Raw genomic sequence first — 18,633 nt, forward strand, 5'->3', positions numbered from 1 at the left:
ACAAGCTGTCAAAGTCATTACAAACCAGGGGGCAAAGGTTAGAGCACATCACCGTGTTGCTGGAGTGTCCTAGACCATAACCATGAGGCTTGAATAGCTCCACAGCTTCTGTTGTGACCCCTGACCTCCCTGTGGAAGATAATGGAGAGAATTTCCTCTGTGAATAATAAATGACTCTTTTCAAAGTGTGTAATGGGAGAACGTTTACAATGTCTGAAGTGTGACTCAGGACTGCAGGTTGGAGGCCCGCTGCGTCTTTTAGGGGATGTATTTCACAATACATAATGTATTGCAGTGTTACAGATTAGCATGTCCATGGCTTTGACATTGAGATTACTACATTGTTATTCTTCTCACCAATATAAAAATAATCTTTCTGTAGAAAACTATTCCTTTATTCCTTAAGATTATGGAAAGGGTAAAAGTTAGTAATGATGGTGGTCAGGGTTAATCTCCAGGAAATAAATATACATCAGTGTAATGTCCTATGAAGTGATGGAAACAACAACTCTGTGTGTGTGTGTGTGTGTGTGTGTGTGTGTGTGTGTGTGTGTGTGTGTGTAGTGAGATTGAGGGAGAGTGATTATCAGTCTGTTGTTGGAATGATGACACACACAGACACACACACGGCTGTTAGATGAATTAACCTCCCTGTGAGGCAAAGAAGAGGAAATCAAAAACCCTTGAACTGGTCTCGAATAACATCAAGTATGTATGTGGATAGTTTGGTTGTGAACGCGTCTGATTCACATTTCTCACATTTCTCCCGGCTTGTCGGAGTTTGTCAACTCTCCGTCTGGTGTGTATCGAGATGTGTGAGCATGTTTCAGTGAGCACAGTAGTGTGGAACTGGTGTCTACTGCCCTCAAAGAGCATGTTAACCTTTATAGTAACGCGTGCCAAACCACCTGGCACAGTAACAAACCGCAGCAGCTTATGTCAAGTTATTTTTCACTCTTCTCTCTACTTTTTAACGTCCTAATCTGTTTCAGTGGTTGTTTGAGCTACTGCAGTGTGACTTCAAGACAATGTGTCTATTTTGAGTCTGCACTCATAAACATAATTCTAGTTTTAAATATGACTGTGTCTCTTTGGATGGAAAGGTTTTTGCACTCTTCCAGTTCCCGAGCGTACAAACCACTCAGGCATGTTTTATCAGCCTTTAGGGCAAATTGTTTAGTATTGGAATAGAGCTGCTACAGTTGTCAACCCACTCAGTCCTGGAAGGTTTTCTCACAGCTCTCGTTCCCTCTCTGAAGCTATTATGGGAATTTTTCCTCTCTTTTTTCTTTCTCAGTGTGACGTTTGCAGGTGTACCAGCACGGGCTTGACTGAAATCATTAATAATGCAAACCACTCTACAAGTCATTATGATAATGTTCCCTTTCATCCTGTCTAGCCAGAGAGAAAAAACCCAATCCAAGAGTTAGTCATTGCCCTTCCAAGGACTCATTACATGTCAGAAGTCAAATGTAAAATAGAAAGAAGTGAGTATTGTGAGTGCATACTATTAGGTCCATGTGCTGTGTGTCATGAACGTAAATAGCTATTTAAACTTATTTAGCTTAGTTGCAAACACTAAACACCCACTAAATGTTAATGTTTGTAAGAAAAAAAGGTCTTTAGCTTTGAGGTGATAACTCTCAAATACACTTACAGGGTTATTGTAATGGATTGTAGTTCATATACAATGAGTGTGTAACAAATAATAGTACAGTTTTTGCTGACATATAAATAACCTTCATCCCTTCTTGCAGGTGTATCGATGGCGTGAGAGGTCCGACAGCCATCCAGTCATGGCGCTGCGGCGGTGTGCTAAGGTCTTCTGCAGGATGGCTGCAGCGTGGCTTCCTCTGCTCGTCTCGTCGCTGCTGTGGCAAACGGTAAATCTTCAAGGCATGAGCTCTCAGTTTCACTCACAAACCAGTTTTTTTGTCATTATCATGTTTACAAACCAGTGAAGCTGAAGGTTCGTGAACAAGTGAATATAGGTATTATACAATGTAAATATGTTTTCTCTAAAAGTAAAGAAATTGCAAATATATGGAAATTCCATTGGTTCTAATGTAAAGAGGTTTGATATAATCGGGCACATGAAGGTAACATTCTGTATTTTATACAGATTAAACAAAATAGAAGTTTTGAATCCACCTATCATCGATGTTTTCTAAACTTTTTTCTTTATCTCTAACCTTCTACATCTGATTATATTCTGTTTTTTCTCAATCTGTCTGCATTTTCTGCTTTAATGGCTCCTCTTTCTCCCGTAGATCCTCCCTGTCGATGCTGTCCCATCCTGCCCGCGGAGCTGTAGCTGTCCAGGTGTTAAGGAGGTCCACTGCACGTTCAGACATCTTACCGCCATACCAAAAACCTTCCCTAAAGACACAGAGAGGCTCAATCTGGGGTAAGATTGATTCACTTTACATAAACACATGCACTATGCTCACGGAAACACTTTTATCAATGCCAGCCTAAGGGGAAGAAATCCAAACACTCGGCAGGAAATAGTGTGGAACACGTTGTGTCTGACAGACGTGTAGTTTTTAATCTAAATTATTCACCACAGACTCTCATAACTCACAAACCTCCTAAAGAGTCGTGATATTTTCCTGACTGTTCCTAGGTAGGTGGCAACTTAGAATGACCCATGGCTATGTCCTCTTGTGTCTTTACCACATGAAACCAACCTAAAGGAGGAAGTTTGGTGATGTAGGTAGCCACTTGTGGCATCACAATGAAAAATTGTGTTTCCCAATAAGTGTTTTCCTCTTAGACGATGACCAAACACACTGTTGACAGGAACCCTTTTACACCATAGACGGCAGGATCATCAATGACAGAGCACGCCCATTTGGCTTTCAACTGCTTTAAACGTATACGCTCGGGACTTAACAGCAGCATGTGGTACTGAACTGACCCCCGGAGAGAATAAATCTCCAAATCACATCCATATGGGTGTTTGCATTGCACACAGAGTTTTCACAGTCCTCCAGCACAGTAGAGAAATAGCCTGGCTTCTGTTTTGTATTCAATAAATCGCCTTGTCTTGTAAGTATTGGAACAGTGAGAACAGTTCCTTTACTTTTGCTGTAGACCACATTCGGGTTTGACATCAAAAGATGAATGTGAGACAAAAGATCAACATTTCAGCTTTCATTTCCAGGTGTTCATGTCTGGATCTAATACTCATCTTACAACATAGATAGATAGTTGCAACCAGATCATGTTTTCTATTAACATGATCTGACGATATGTTCACAACTGACATAAATGAGAAGTCTCAAATGTGTTGATAAGCACAGCAATAAAATGTTCCTGTGCAATGTATTGTATTGTTTTCCACCTCTGATCTTGCACTTCACCATCCAGCACTATTAAACACTTGGTTGAGGTTAGGGCGTTTACTATGAGGACATAACTGTGTTTGCACTAGTTGTGATCGAACATCATCTTAATAAGACAATGGCTGCGTGGTTAACGTCAATTTATGACAGTTAAAGTTAAATAAGGAGTTGAATTTACTACCTGAAAAACTATATTAACACATTTTCATGTCTGCTCCTTGGCTTAGATTGTTTGCTTGCCTTATACCTCATTTGTAAATTGCTTTGGATTACCTTTTGTCCAAATGACTAAATGTGTGCTGTGTTGTAGACTATGGTCCTTTGGTAATATTTATATATCAGCAGTTTGTTCTATATTGTTTTGGGATATCTGCTGAAACCTCTAACCAGAGATTCTTTTTCAGATCATTCTTTGTACTTTTTAATACATTAAGATTTTATTTTTATGAGTAAGGGCCACATACTGCTGCTTTAAAGTGTTATACTGATGAGTGGAGAATAAGGAAGGTAAACCTACAGAAAGCACCTGTCTGTAATACATTTCTGATTGATGCATGGTTGACGGATGATAATTCTTAATTAAATCTGTGTGTGTCCTTGAGGTTGACTGAGTACTCTTTGCCATCTCTCTTTTTAATGTCCAACTTTAATGTCAACTTGAAAACACACACTGCTAAGCTCTTTCTAACTGAGAGTGACCCCTCCATCCATAACAGTTACTTGTCCTGTTTATTTTCTTTCTCTTACAGTTATAACAGCCTGACGGAGGTGGAGGGGTCAGAATTCAGGTCACTACGTCAATTGGAAATGGTGATGTTGCATGGCAACGACATTAGTACAATCCACTCTGGGGCGTTTTACAACCTAAGATCACTACAGGTAGTGTGTGCATTTCCTGGAAACTTAACTACAATCCCAAAAATCATATAATCTACAATAAAAGCATAGAAAATCAAATTTAAAAATCATATATGTATCAATCTTCTGAATTTGGGCTTTGTCCTGACTAAGTATGACTGAGTATTTTGTGCACAATGGATCAAAATGGATGTGGGAGCAAGTGAACATGCAACTGAGACTTCATTTGTAACTTTAAGTAGTCCGGTAATTAGTTTGAGTTAATTCAACAAGATATTGTCGAAGATTTAGTTCTCATTCCAACAGATCTATGTCAAGAGAAACTGTATTACTGTATTAGCTATTATCTATCTTTTCTCTGTGTCTTTTATTGAAGAGACATACACTACAAAGGCACAGTTACTGTAAGTGAATAAAATCAAACAGTACACAAAGGAAATGAATCAGAGTGTGGCGGGCTAACAACAGAAGAACACACAGTGTTATGCTTAAACTGAGCCATATCCTCTCTCTCTCTTTATAGCTAAACCACATTTAAGCCAGTAATTAAGTGCATTTTGCTTGCTAGACTAAAAATTCAGTGATTCTTGTGGGTCCAGATGGGTCTCTTCAGAAACTAAAACTGCATTTTAAACAGAACAACAGTCTATGCCAATTCATAATTGAAAACAACTGGATCACCCCGAGACATCAGTTAGATTGCGTTGAGTCTTTAATTCTTTGGAGAAACTGAACCTCTAATTTCAAGAGGTCAGAGGCATGAATACACATCGCTGTTCTTCCTGATCGTGGTTCTTGAGTCATTCTGTCTAATCAAGCAGTTATTTTCTATAGTTCATTAACTGTGACATTAATGCGATTCCTTTTTCCAGATCTTGAAGCTGAGTTACAACAAGTTAACATCAGTGAACCCTGGTCTTTTCGAAGGTCTTGTTGGTTTGATCCGTCTCCATCTGGACCACAACCTTATAGACTTCATAGAACCATACTCCTTCTCTGGACTAACCTCCTTAAAACTCCTGCAGCTGGAGGGAAACCTCCTCAAAGACATCCACCCTCATACCTTCATAACGATGTCAGTACTAGGAAGTTTTTGGACCTCTGGACTCAAGTAAGAATTTAACTATTGAGGATGTTTAACTTGTTCCTGGAAAATTGACTCCACAGTAATTGAAGTAATTTACAGTAACGACCTTTACAGAGTGTAAAACATATGAACCAAAAATTGCTTACAGGCATAAAGCTGCTGCAATGTGCCTGTACCTTACTTATTTACTATACAGGGAAATGATAATGATGTTTTTGTCTTAGAAATTTACACCTGTCAGACAATCTGTTGGAGCAGTTCCCTGCAGCAGCACTGAGGAGTGCTCCGCGACTCGAGCTCCTCACTCTTCATGGTAATCCCTGGACCTGTGACTGTCATCTCCACTGGTTGGTCGAGTGGAACACTGCACATGAAGGTAAAGCCATGTTAACATATTCTCCAATATTGTTTTTCTCGTCTGAGAACTTCATGAAGTTCGAGACACAAATAGTAAAAAGTATTGCAGTTAATATGACAAAAGTGTTTCACATCCAGCTGTTGTGAAGCAACACTCTAATGTGTTGGAATTATGTTTCTGTCAATGTGATGAACATTAAATACACCACTGACTCTTTGTTAGCTTTTCCCTGCACAGCAATTTGAGTAATTTATAGTATTGTATATTCTGTAAGGTTTTAAGCCTTGCACTGTAAAATGACTAAATATGGCTTTTGTGATTTGTCGTTATATAAATAAACTAAATTAAAGGGTTAGGGTTGAATCAAATAGATTTATAAAGCTTGTCTGAACTTAAACTCACTAAGAGATAGCATTTCATTTAAGCCATAATAATCCATGGTGAAACAGGTGTCACAACACCTTTTTAAAATTAATTGATTATTTTATTTATTTATTTATTTTTTACCGTGTCCTGTCTGGCAGGAGTACTGGGTGTGCTGGACAGTTTTGTGTTTTTATCCAGGTGTAATTAGGGGGTAGTATACTCCTCTTGACTTCCTTTCAGTAAAAATGCTTCTGGGTATCTTTTTCCTTCATTCTATTGTACCAAATTGATTTATTTTTTAATCTTTTTAAGTTTATTAAATCAATCCTTTTTTCTCTTACACGGTCTTTACCTACATCTTTATAACTACCCCTGCCTTCTTACCATTGTACTTTTTTACTTTACTACCTACAAATATCATTTTCATCGTTCCTCATCCTTTTTCTCCTAGGTGTAATAAAGTGTAAGAAGGAACGTGGCTCCGGTGAGACTTGCCCCCAGTGTTCCTCTCCTCAAAACCTGAATGGGACTCTTTTGTTAGGACTGTCACCAGACCAGCTTAGCTGTGAACGGCCAGTTCTTCGCTCCCCCCTCAAACAGTGGAATAATCCTGTCTTAGCTGAATCTGAAGCAGAGCCTGACATACCATATACTCGGGACTTTGAAAAACCCTTAGGCCATCTGACTTTCGTTCTCTCTGACAGCCATGGAAACCATGCTCATGTGGCATGTGATGTGCGCCACCCTGGAGACAGTTCCCCAATGAGTTGGACAACAAATCCACTTTCACCAGGGGACTTATCTGTCAATGTATCACTGGTTACTGCCCTCGAGTGTGAGATTGATCGTGAGACTTTGCAAAATCTTTGGCAACTGGTTGCATATTACTATGAAAGCCCTGCTATATTGGAGAGAGGTCAACAGAGAGGAAATGCAAGCAGAGTAACTTATCAATATGTCCAAGCTGTAAATGAAAATTCCCCATATTTCACTGAATTAAAAGGGCATTTGGTAGCAGAACCCTCGTGGCTGCTTCAACCCAGAGTCACTCTGAGACTCAACAGAAAGCAGACAACAACTAAGAAACTGGTGATGGATTTCACTACATTAATTACAAAGCACATCAGCAGCCATAGAGGGCAGGATGATGACTTCACTTCTTCCTGGGCACTGATTCGCAGAGGGACAACAGGGCAGATTCTGACAGCTCTTGAGGGTTCAAAAGTTCGCTTGTTGTGCAGCGTCATGACTTCAGAGCCAGAAGTGAAAGTGGAATGGATACTTCCAGACTTGTCTACTGTGGAGGATTCAACTGATAAAATAGAAATTTCTGACAGAGGAGAACTTGTGATTTTAAATGCTACACTGTCTGACTCTGGGCTTTATCACTGTATGGTCAGAACCAAAGCTGGAGTGGACTTGTTGCCTTTAAGACTCACCATCAAAGAACGCTCACTCAGTCCTACAGCACTTAATGGTCAGAAAGTTGTAGTTGAAAAGGGACAATCTATCTCTCTTACTTGTGACGTGACCTCGGTCCAGCCAAGTCAAACTACATGGTACCTAGCAAAAAACCAAATTCTTCTCCCCACACAACAGACAAAACGTGCAGAAGTGATGGCAAATGGGACTTTGGTTTTAAGGAAGCTGACAATAGAAGACTCAGGAGAATACAGCTGCTTAGCCTCAAATTTGTATGGAGCTGACATGATATCACACATGGTAGAAGTCACAGGAGAGAAAACATCTGATAGGTCAAAAGTAGAGACAGACACAGGGCAGCAGATTGTACCGATTGGCATGGAGGAAGAGGGTTCAGGGAGAGATTACCAGGAAATCTTACGTCCTTTTGCTACGCAACTCCCTAAGAAGGCAGTAACAGTGCAAAGAAACCCTAAAGGGTTTTCAAAAAGAATACGAACTAAATATTCAAAAAGAAAACCAAATATATCTGTGAAGGAATTAGATCCAAGTCGCTGGGCAGAGATTCTGGCTAAGGCTAATGCTAAACCAAGTGTTGGTCTACCTACAGAGCGATCCCTAGAAGAGCCCAGCACTGTAACTGTCCAAACAAGTACATACAAACCTACTACAAGAAGCACCACTTTAGTTGTTCCTACTGCCAACAATTTATTCCACATTAGTACCTCTCCTGATATTAGGATAGAACCAACACAGTTTCCACTCAACACAAATGGGCCTAAGACTCAGGCCCACTTGACAGAAAAAAAAGATGATCATGGTAAAGAGTCTGTGACAGTAAAGGTTTTGCTAACACGTCCACCTCCCAGAAGTACAGTGCAATCTCTACAGCATGTTGGCAAACCAGAATCCATCACAGACCCTCCTGCTGTTGGAAATCCTCAGACAGTTGATCATGTTGGGGAGGGAAAAAGGAATCACAGCTTCCTTCCTGGTCAGACAAACAGGAGAAGGTTCCCTTATAGACGTAGAAAACCACCATTGAGAAAAGTTCATCCCCACCTAAACCCTTTGTACCATTCATCAAAAAAGCCTCAAACAGCTGTTCCCCCAACAACTACCACCACACCACCAACAACAACGACCACTACTACAACTACAACCACCACAACAACAACTACTACTACTACTACTACTACTGCTGCTCCTACTACAACACCTATTGCAACCACAGTAGACAACCATGAAAACTTATCTACTGAGTATCATACAGAGGAAGATGAAAGTGAATATTATGAAGAATATAATTACAAGGATAGTGATAGTTTGGATATCAATGAAGGTTTAAACAGCAAAACCCTTCATACCAATCAGGATCTTGACAGTAGCCTCCATTTCCACAGTACCACATTTCCATTAGTTGCAGAAAAGGTTCCTAAACCTGGTAGTTTTCCAGGTAGACCTGATTTACCTATTCCAAAGACAATTGCCACTACAACGTTAGATAGGACTCCTCATCCTACTGAAATGACTGTTGTGATAGGAACACACAGAGAAGAAAATGAGAAAGACATTGTAAACCTACAGGAATCTGAGAGCCAAAGGATTGAGATCAGAAACAAAACCACGTTTGCAGGAGAGAGTGAGAGGAAGGAAGAAACAGCAAGTGAATGGCAAAAAAAACACAAACTAGACACAGAAGGCAGTGAGAGAAACACAGAATTTAAAAAGAACTGGGTTGCACAGAGCTACAATACACAGGATGGCATCCGGTTAACAACACAAAATAGACCAAGACTGAACACTCAACCTAAAGTAGAACAAAATATACCAGCCCAAGCAAGAATTCCATTTTTTAAAGTCAATACTTCACATTCAAACAGTGGTAGAACGAGGGAAGACGTAACACTGAACCAAGACAAAGAAATCAACAAGCCCAGAGTAAATCCTGAGATCCACAGTTTCCCTATAATGGAACCAGTTCACCCTTGGCTCCATCAGAACAAACAGGGAAGAGGCCAAGCTACCACTTCACGGACAACACAGACGAACCAAGACAAAAATACAGGACGACAAACTGTGGTGAATCCAGGCAAGCATCCCCAGCCTCCTAGAGTGCCCCCAACTTCCCACAGGTCTTCACATCATTATCATCATCATCATTACAACCCTATCTACCCTTCATGGACAGGTCAAAGGGCATTTCCTAACCAAAGGAAAGGTAAATTGCCATGCAACTAGTTTCTTTGTAATTACTTTACTGGCTTGTTTACACTGACAATTATATATTTGATCTAATTAGTTTATTCTCTGTTCCTAGATCCTGGGTCCTACCCTGTACCTACCTATCGACCCTGGCCTCTACCTCACCCATGGGCGCAAGCTCCAGTTGTCACCAACAGACCTGAAATCGTAGCTGAAACAGTCAAACCCACACCCAGAATTTCTGAAACAATGGAAAACTCGAGATTTATACTCTCCAACCCCCGCTTGTCACATTATGATGATCAAAATCATCATGTAGATGGCAGAAGCCAAACCAGAGATCAACTGTTTCTATCAAGGCTGAGGAACAGATACAGACAGGTATGATAGGTGGTGATTTTGTGGCAATACAGTATGTGATCTCTTACTATATTTGTGTATTCAATTCTAATTGTCTAAAAACATACAATGCCTAAAACTGTCAAAATAAGTGTCTTCTTTTCTTATCTTGTAACATATCATTTTAAGTTCAGTATTTGTACACTGGGATTCTAGTGAAAGCTTTTTTTTGCACACCAGATATTTTAACATGTCATGACACGAAAACCACAAGCGTAATTAAAGACATTAATAGTGGCTGAAGATGATTTAGCTTTTGCAGTTAAAAGCCCTGCTGACTTACTGACATGGATACTGTAACTGCTATGTTGACTGCTATGACAAGTCAAAGCAGCTGCTGTAAAAAAAAAAAAAGGCATCAACAATTTTTTATTTCTCGTTACGCTATGAGTATTGTGATAAATTCCTATCACTCATCAAGTTTTTAGCAGAGGCAGGTATACGTATTATTGGAAAATGCATTTGCTAAAGGATCGTTTTACATTTTATTTTGATTTTTCCAGACACAGCTTGATCGAATTGCTCAGCATGGCAAGATGGTGACACCTAAACCTACTTATAGCTACTACAATCCTCCACTCCCCATCACACCTAAACTCAACCCTCTACCTGCACACAGACACAATAACCCACCAGCATCTACTGCTTCTTACACTTACACCGTGCAACCTCCAAACATGGATAAACCTTCATCTTCAGTCTCCGGTTTCATCTCGACTCCTGCCCTTTACCAACTCACCACCCCTGGAGTTGTGCATGGAGGTCGGAGGCCCTTTGGAGGTAGGGGAATTATTAAATAGATATAAAAATATATATTTAAAAGCATATTTTAAACAATAATATTTTCATATAATTATCTTTGTAGCTGGACGAATCAGCTCGCTGTGGCCCACTGCTGCACCTCCTTTCCAATGGGTGTTGGGAGCTAGGGGTGGTGGGGTGAAGCCCCATATCACCACATTAAATGCAGCTAGTGTGTCAGTGCTGGCAGAAAATGATGTGTTTCTGCCCTGCAATGCAACAGGAAATCCTGATCCCAGTATTGCGTGGACCAAAGTCTCCACTGGTAGGGGAGACAAATAATTTTTATTTTCCACCCTGAGTCAGGTCTGCCGGTGTATTTTTATGTTTTACTCACCAGGAGGCATCAAATGGAGACCTTTTCACATTTTACCATTGTTTTCTCCTCAGGTGCCACAATTGCAACCAATACCAAGCATGGTCCTCGTTTCGAAGTCTTCAAGAATGGAACTTTTGTTATTAAAAACATCCAGCTCCAGGATCGAGGACAGTACCTCTGCACAGCCCAGAACAAGTTTGGAACAGATCGCATGGTCATCACCTTAGCTGTCCAGACTGAGGCACCTAAGATTCAACCGCCTAAATCAACTGAGATAGCAGCCTACCTGGGTAAAAATGTGAGTCTTGACTGCCTAGCCTCTGGAAAACCACCAGCACAAATTTCCTGGATTCTTCCAGACAGGACTTTTGTTCGTGAACTTGGGGCTGTTCGAACTCAACTGTCTTCAATGTCTCTTCTTGAAAATGGAACACTACAATTTCACTCTGCCAACTTCTCCAGCAAAGGGGACTATAAATGTATAGCCAGTAATGCAGCAGGTGCTGATACAATTAGTTATCATCTCCATGTCGCAGCTCTGCCTCCAAGCATAAGTGAAGAAGCAATGGATACGATCATCATTCAGCCAGGTATAATCATGCAATCTAGTAGCAAAGCAACTCTCTTTAAAAACCATGTGTCTAATTACATTGCTTGAAACAGACACTAATTGCAATTATAAACTAATCAAATCCCATCTAACCAGGCAGGAGTGTGTACGTCTACTGCTCTGCGAAGGGCGAACCAGTGCCTGCTCTGAAGTGGTTGCTCCCAGCAGGCGTCCATGTTAAGCCATCACAGTTTCTGGGACACAGACTGTTTGTCTTCCCCAATGGGACATTGTTTGTAAAGAATGTGTTGCCATCTGATGGTGGAAGGTATGCATTTCTTTTAGCCTATTAGAATATGAGTCTTTCTGTCTGTATGTATGGACTATATGAATATACAGTTTGCACACCTGCACTGTGTAGTATCTTCAAGGACTGCAGGATCATTTAGACCATTTTGGCATCAAGCTTGAACTCTCTAAAATCATCATCATGACCATCTGACAAGCACCTTTGTTGTAGCATACTGATACCTTAAGTCTTCCTCACTTGAAATTGCAATAAACCAACTGTAGATTTTCAACTTATGACTCTGAATGCATCAAGAGCTAAAGTAAAGAAGTCATGTATCAACACGCAAGTCAAAATATTGAATTACCAAGCAACACAGACAGTTACAGTTCACCTCACAGTAATTAGACAATTTAACCTTTTTTTTTGTGACTCTTTGTGTGAGCTCTTAAGCAGTGAGTTTAAAAGTTGTCCTTTTATAGGTATGAGTGTTTGGCCTCTAATGCTGTGGGCATTGCTAAAAGAACAGTCCATCTGGAGGTGAGGGCAGATTCTCCCTCCATCTCTCACCAACATCCTCCTCCTCTTCCCATCCCTCCAACCCAACGTCATGCTGTGCCATCCCACCAACACTATGTCTCAGCTATGTACGGTTCTGCTGTCTACCTTCACTGTCCAGAGTCTACTGGATCCACAAGAGGGACCATCTGGCAACTGCCTTCCAAGGTCATCATGGAGCATCGATACAGGTAACTGCAATATTTCTTTCTGTGATTCACAAACAGCACAGTACTGTAAAATTTACAGGTATGTTAAATGTTAGGTATGACATTAAACTTGACTCACTGCTTTAACCTAATGTCTCTCCCCCATCTGCCTCCAGTCCAGAGAGACCAATTAAAGCTTTCCGTAATGGGACATTGAGGATTCTTCAACTAACAGAGCTTGATGGTGGAAATTATCTGTGTGTCTTTCAGCGGCCCAATGGGGAGGACATGGAGCTCTTCCAGGTATGAACAGGAGAGAGAAAAATTTTAGATGGGTTCATTTCACTGCTAGTTTATTTCCATTAGTCTGTATTTACAGCTGGAACCACCTTCTGTTCATTATGTTTCCTTGAATAATGACAATGAAAGATAATGTTAATTTATTGCTACACAATTACCTTACTGTACTAAACTTGGAAGTATTCTAAGAAATGTGTTTTCTGTGTTTACATTACGTGATATTTCTTCACTAATGTTCTTTATACTTTTGCTTTATCAGGTGGAGGTTTTAATGACACCTCCCAGAATTGAACATGTTAGGACTGCACAGACCCAAGTCACCTTTGGAGAAAACTTTCAGGTATATTTGTTGCACTAACCTAAAGTAAAATAGATCAAATATCACAGCCAGTCATAAAACTGTTTAGTAATTTTCCAAGTAATCTGTTATCTTTATATGTCTTCCACTTGCTCCTTTTTTTATTTATTGTCTTTCTAGGTGGACTGTGTTGTAACAGGCCTCCCTGATCCGGAAGTTTCCTGGAGTCTCCCAGATGGAACTTTAATCAACAACGCCCTTCAGTCAGATGATAGCGGTCTTCGCAACCGTCGCTATGTTATCTTTGGCAATGGAACTTTACTGCTTCAGCACATGGGCAAAAAAGATGAGGGTGACTACACTTGTTATGCCAAAAACAAACTTGGCAAAGATGAAAGAAAAGTCAGCGTCAAAGTGGGACCAACTGCTCCAAATATTAGATCAAAATATCAATCACTAATTTTAGTAAAATTAGGACAGTCAGCTAAATTCAGTTGTCAGGCAACAGGGGAACCTCCACCTAGAATCGTGTGGATCTCACCTCGAAATAATGTGATATCCATGTCATCAGACAGATTTCAGATTGTGGATGATGGGACATTAGTGGTGAAAAAAGTAACACTGGCCGATGAAGGGAAATATGTATGCTTAGCGCAAAATGCTGCTGGTGAGGATATCAAGAACATGAAACTTGAAGTTGAACCCCAGGAACCCCTTATCAATGGAATGAAAGGAAAGACCACCACAAATGTTTTGGGTGTGTCTTATCAAACGGCACTTCTGGATTGCAGAGTAGAAGGGAAACCCGAACCAAGAGTCTGGTGGGTCACTCCCAATGGCCACTCGCTCACAACACCATATCACAGTGGTCGCGTCCAGGTCCACCAAAATAGGAGCTTAGAGTTGAGAGGGGTGAGGAAAACAGATGAAGGGAGGTACATGTGTCTAGCTAAAAACAGTCTGGGTGAAGCCTCACTTTTGGTTGAGTTAGAAGTGGCGTCACTAGCGGAGAAACCCAGCTTTGCTTTTCCCAATATTGAAATCTTACCATTAAAGCAAGATGGTGGGGAACTGATGCTGAAGTGCCCTGCTCGTGGCAAGCCAAATCCAGAGTTTGCATGGGTACTTCCAAATGGGACCATGTTAATGCCTGGTGTTAAACTTCAGCGCTTCATCCATTATCTGGGTAATGGAACTCTACGAATCTCACAACCAGTTGCAAGCGATAAAGGAGTGTACCGGTGCCTAGCAAAAAATGTGGCAGGACAAGCAGAGAAACGTTATGCACTGGATGCAGGCAGGAAGCCAGTGATCCGAGGATCTACAGGTATATTTTTGCACATTAAATTATTGAAGACTTTTGCACACACACTGCCTATGATTTTTCTCAAACCTGCAAGTCAATTGTTCTGTTTCTAATCGGGGAAAATCTTGCTTTTCTCCCATGGTTTGGTTGTTCACAGAGAAAAGTCTAAATGGTAACATTCACTCTGCTCTTGTATTATATCAAGACAGGTTTGAAAACATCCTGAAGGCATATGAATTCATCTGAATTAATCTGGGTTTATTTATTATTATGTGCTCAGTGTTTTGTTGCAGCGATCATTTATGTATTACATTCATTTGCTGTTTTCTAGGTGGAATGAAGATCACTTATGGCCTCAATCTCAACTTGCCCTGCACTGTGGATGGCTGGCCACAGGCAACAGTCACTTGGACTCTACCCAATGGCCTCGTTTTGGACAAACCTCAAACCATTGGCCGAGTATCTTTCTTCTCCAATGGGACCCTCCAGCTAAGGCAGGTCGCCACCTTTGACAAAGGAACATACATGTGTAAAGCTTCTAACTCGTTTGGCTCATCAATGCTCTCCTACCCAGTTGCGGTGATGGTTTTCCCACCACGCATCACTAATACACTAAGCTCAATTACAAGAGTGAGCCGGGGATCACCAGTGACATTAAATTGTGTTGCAACTGGTATTCCTAAACCGGATATTTCATGGACGTTGCCTGGGCGGACAACTCTGGTTCCACATAACCGCTTCACAGTGCAGGGAGGGATTCATATGTCAGAGGATGGAAGTCTAGTCATACAGAACCCTGTGCTCATAAACTCAGGCATTTACAAATGCAACGCTAAGAACGCACTCGGAACAGACTTCAAATCAACATACCTACAAGTAATCTGAGTGACAGGTTCTGTTGGAAAACGTCATAGCAGAAAGACTGGATGTGTCTTTTCCTTCAGGATTGAAACATTCTGTACATATTTGGACATAAAACTGCCTAACTGCTGGCTTAGCTTGCGATACCTTGCAAACCAGTTTCCACTGAACTGACATTTTTATTATGACTTTCACAGTGAACCTTCACCACTTGTGAGTTGTAACTGCAAGTAATTTGTTTTACGAGACAAAGGCTGCAGAAGTCTTCAAACATTGTGGACTTAAAATATATTTTCACCTCTTTGTTTAGATTTTTCAGCCTTAGGAAAAATACTGTATGTACTTTCAATATTCCCCTTAAATGTGTATAATTTTACATCCTTTCTATACTTTGGGAAAACTCTAAGTGATTTTCTCTGAAAGATTCACACAAAATTACACCCTCTGTGTTTACTGAGTAATAACACAACGACATATGTGTGAATTTTTCATATCATCAACTATTTTACTCATGTGCTTAAAAAGTACCGTATTTCAAGAGCGAGCAGTGTCTCTTTTCTGTGAAGACACAACACCCGCTACTGCTGATGTATTACATGAATTAAATCCTGTATGTATCAATGTCATTTATTCAATTTTAAAATGGTGGAAAAGTAAGAGATCATTACAGCTATGATGTAAACTTACAGTAGCAGTTACAGTTCACAGAAGCCTTTTTACCACAGAGGTGAACATAATAAGTTTGTAAGTATATTTTAAAAATAACATATACAGGTCTCTTTTTTAGCAGTCAGATGCCTTATTTGCACTAGATTTAAACAACAAAGCACTGCCTGATGCAGACTGACATTAATGACATTCACATATTTTACATAAACCGAGGTGAAAAGGTCTTGTGGGCAAAATTTCCAAATTCAGTTCACTCTAATTGAATTATCACAGCAATTTTTGCCAATGGGTGTGAGTTAAATCAAATTCAACTCAAGCAAATTTTGACCTCCATGTTCACACTATTAACCAAACACAAGCCGTTCTAACAGGGCTAACCTTTGAGGCAACAATGAGCTGGAAAGTTAAAAAATGAATGAAGCTTGTTAACTGTTTTGTGAAATACGTTTTTATTTAAAATAAAACAAACTTTAAGAGAAACATGCTCTTTGTAATTGTTGTTAAAACATATATGTTTTTCTTAATCTACTGGTCGAACCTTCTATTGAATGCATCTTCTACCTTTAAATGACAGATACAGAGAGGTTAACTGGGAAACTATACACAGGTCCATGATACAGCACACTTTTCTGCAGCTGAATTCAGGCATACTGTAACTTATTGGTTTAGCTACTTTATTAACTAACTATTTGAGAAAAACAGTTTTTGAAAACACTGTAACTATAACACATACAGTAGAGTGAAGTGGCTGATTCATAAATACATTTTCAGCATCTTACTTATTATTTATAGAAAAATAGAAAGCACTTTTCTCCACCTGACATTTTACTTAGTATTGACTAGGTTTAAGGGAGAGAGAGAGAAGAATCACTTATTTTCATGTAACAATTCAGCAAAGCTTCTCGCTTGTACACTATTATTCCTCGTTGCTCGGTTTTGGCATTGGTTTTAATAAAGAATCTAAAAGTCTAGTAATTTTTACATTTAGTCATTTAGCAAACGCTTTTATCCAAAGGTAGACCAAGCGTAGGCAGGATAAGCGTGAGGAGGTCTTGCCTAACGACCCCTATTGAGGTAGGCCACAGCTGGGATGGGATGAGATTCCTGATCCACAGCAGGCATTACCGATGTCACACTATATTTATATATAGTATAAATATAGTATATTCAGAAAAAGAAATACTGATAAATTTTTCTGTGCCTCTTGATGGTGTAAGCAGGACTTTTGATTTAGTTAATTTTGGCAACTCATCCAGGTCCTGAAGCTGCAAAGCAGCACGAGACCATCACACTTTCACTACTGTCGGTGTAATGTTCTTTTTATGAAATGTGTTTGTTTTACTCCAGATTTAATAGGATGTACGTACGTTTGGTGTCATCCAAGTGGGAAATTGGATTGAGGTTCAGTTAAAGTACAGCACACTGATTTACATAGGTTGCTATTTTTTATCTTTTATATTCTTAATGTAGGTAAGTATAACACAGAGAGATGTGAGCCTTGTGAAGTTATTTTATCCCTTTAAGTCAGCACTATAAACAATGTCTGTTTAAATTAACAAGATCACATATTATAACCAAAATGTAAGGTTTGTAAGAGCACAATAACATTTTTGAGTCTATAACCAGGACATTGTTTTGGTGTCTGTGTGCATATATCTAAATGTGTGTATTTATGTAAATGCATGCCATATTTCACTGTTGGTTTGTGTTCACCAGAATGTGAATGTCCCACTGAGCCTCGCCTCCAGACAAACAGGCCTTTTACTGTGGGTGAAGGGAGCTTTGTCAGACACAAGCGCTGGGATTGTGCGACACACGAGAGTGTGCGTTTGTTGTGCATGTGTGTGAGAAGGAGATTATGTGTGTCTCTTTGAAAAAGTGAGTGCGTATGTCTGTGAGGAAGAGATTGTGTCTGTGTGTGAGGGATTGTTAAACACACTGAGTGGCGTGCCAGTGCGCTCAAGACTTTCGTTTTTCTGTCTGCATTTCTCATATCAACAGACAGTGTGTACATACACCTGCGTTCTGTTTGTGTGCTCTAATTTATGTGTGCATTTTGTTTTTTTGGTTTGTTGCCATTATCCAAAATGGAGGCAGAGCAGCTCAAGCACCCAGCACCACATTGTACGGCTCTATTTCATACAGTAAGTGAAAGTGATTCTGTCATTTTTTAATAATGTTTTTCAAATAACAAAATACAGACTGTCTGTTTCCACTATTGTGAATTTTAGAAATTTCCTGGAATTAAAAATGAACATACTGGAATCTGGAAAGTAACTGTAAGCACGCTATTTAAGTTATTTATGACTATGAGAAAAATACTAACAGTGTGATTGGGAAGAAGCTGCCAGAATAGAAGTTGCCTTCAAAACCAGTTGGCTTGTCTATTTCTACTGGTCTGAACTAGTTTAAGATGAACTGCTGAGAAGCTGTATAATGATATTAATGGTCCCTAAATGACAAATCTTGGGTGATCTGTTCACTTTTACCT

At 39.9% G+C, this 18,633-nt stretch overlaps 1 protein-coding gene across 1 annotated transcript; it reads left to right on the forward strand.

The window, feature by feature from the left end:
- The first annotated feature begins 1,796 nt into the window (after positions 1 to 1,796).
- si:ch211-159i8.4 (matrix-remodeling-associated protein 5) lies at positions 1,797 to 15,751 on the forward strand. The gene is made up of 16 exons (XM_026358152.1): positions 1,797 to 1,883; positions 2,271 to 2,407; positions 4,097 to 4,226; positions 5,078 to 5,316; positions 5,517 to 5,668; positions 6,468 to 9,663; positions 9,784 to 10,024; positions 10,546 to 10,822; positions 10,908 to 11,108; positions 11,234 to 11,752; positions 11,869 to 12,040; positions 12,484 to 12,750; positions 12,885 to 13,011; positions 13,268 to 13,348; positions 13,487 to 14,633; positions 14,944 to 15,751. Exons 1-16 carry the CDS (start codon positions 1,797 to 1,799, stop codon positions 15,495 to 15,497), a joined length of 7,527 nt encoding a protein of 2,508 aa, XP_026213937.1. The 3' UTR covers positions 15,498 to 15,751.
- Positions 15,752 to 18,633: the final 2,882 nt, after the last annotated feature.

This window comes from Anabas testudineus, chromosome 10, assembly GCF_900324465.2.
Source record: "Anabas testudineus chromosome 10, fAnaTes1.2, whole genome shotgun sequence".
In the NCBI taxonomy this organism is placed as follows: domain Eukaryota; kingdom Metazoa; phylum Chordata; class Actinopteri; order Anabantiformes; family Anabantidae; genus Anabas; species Anabas testudineus.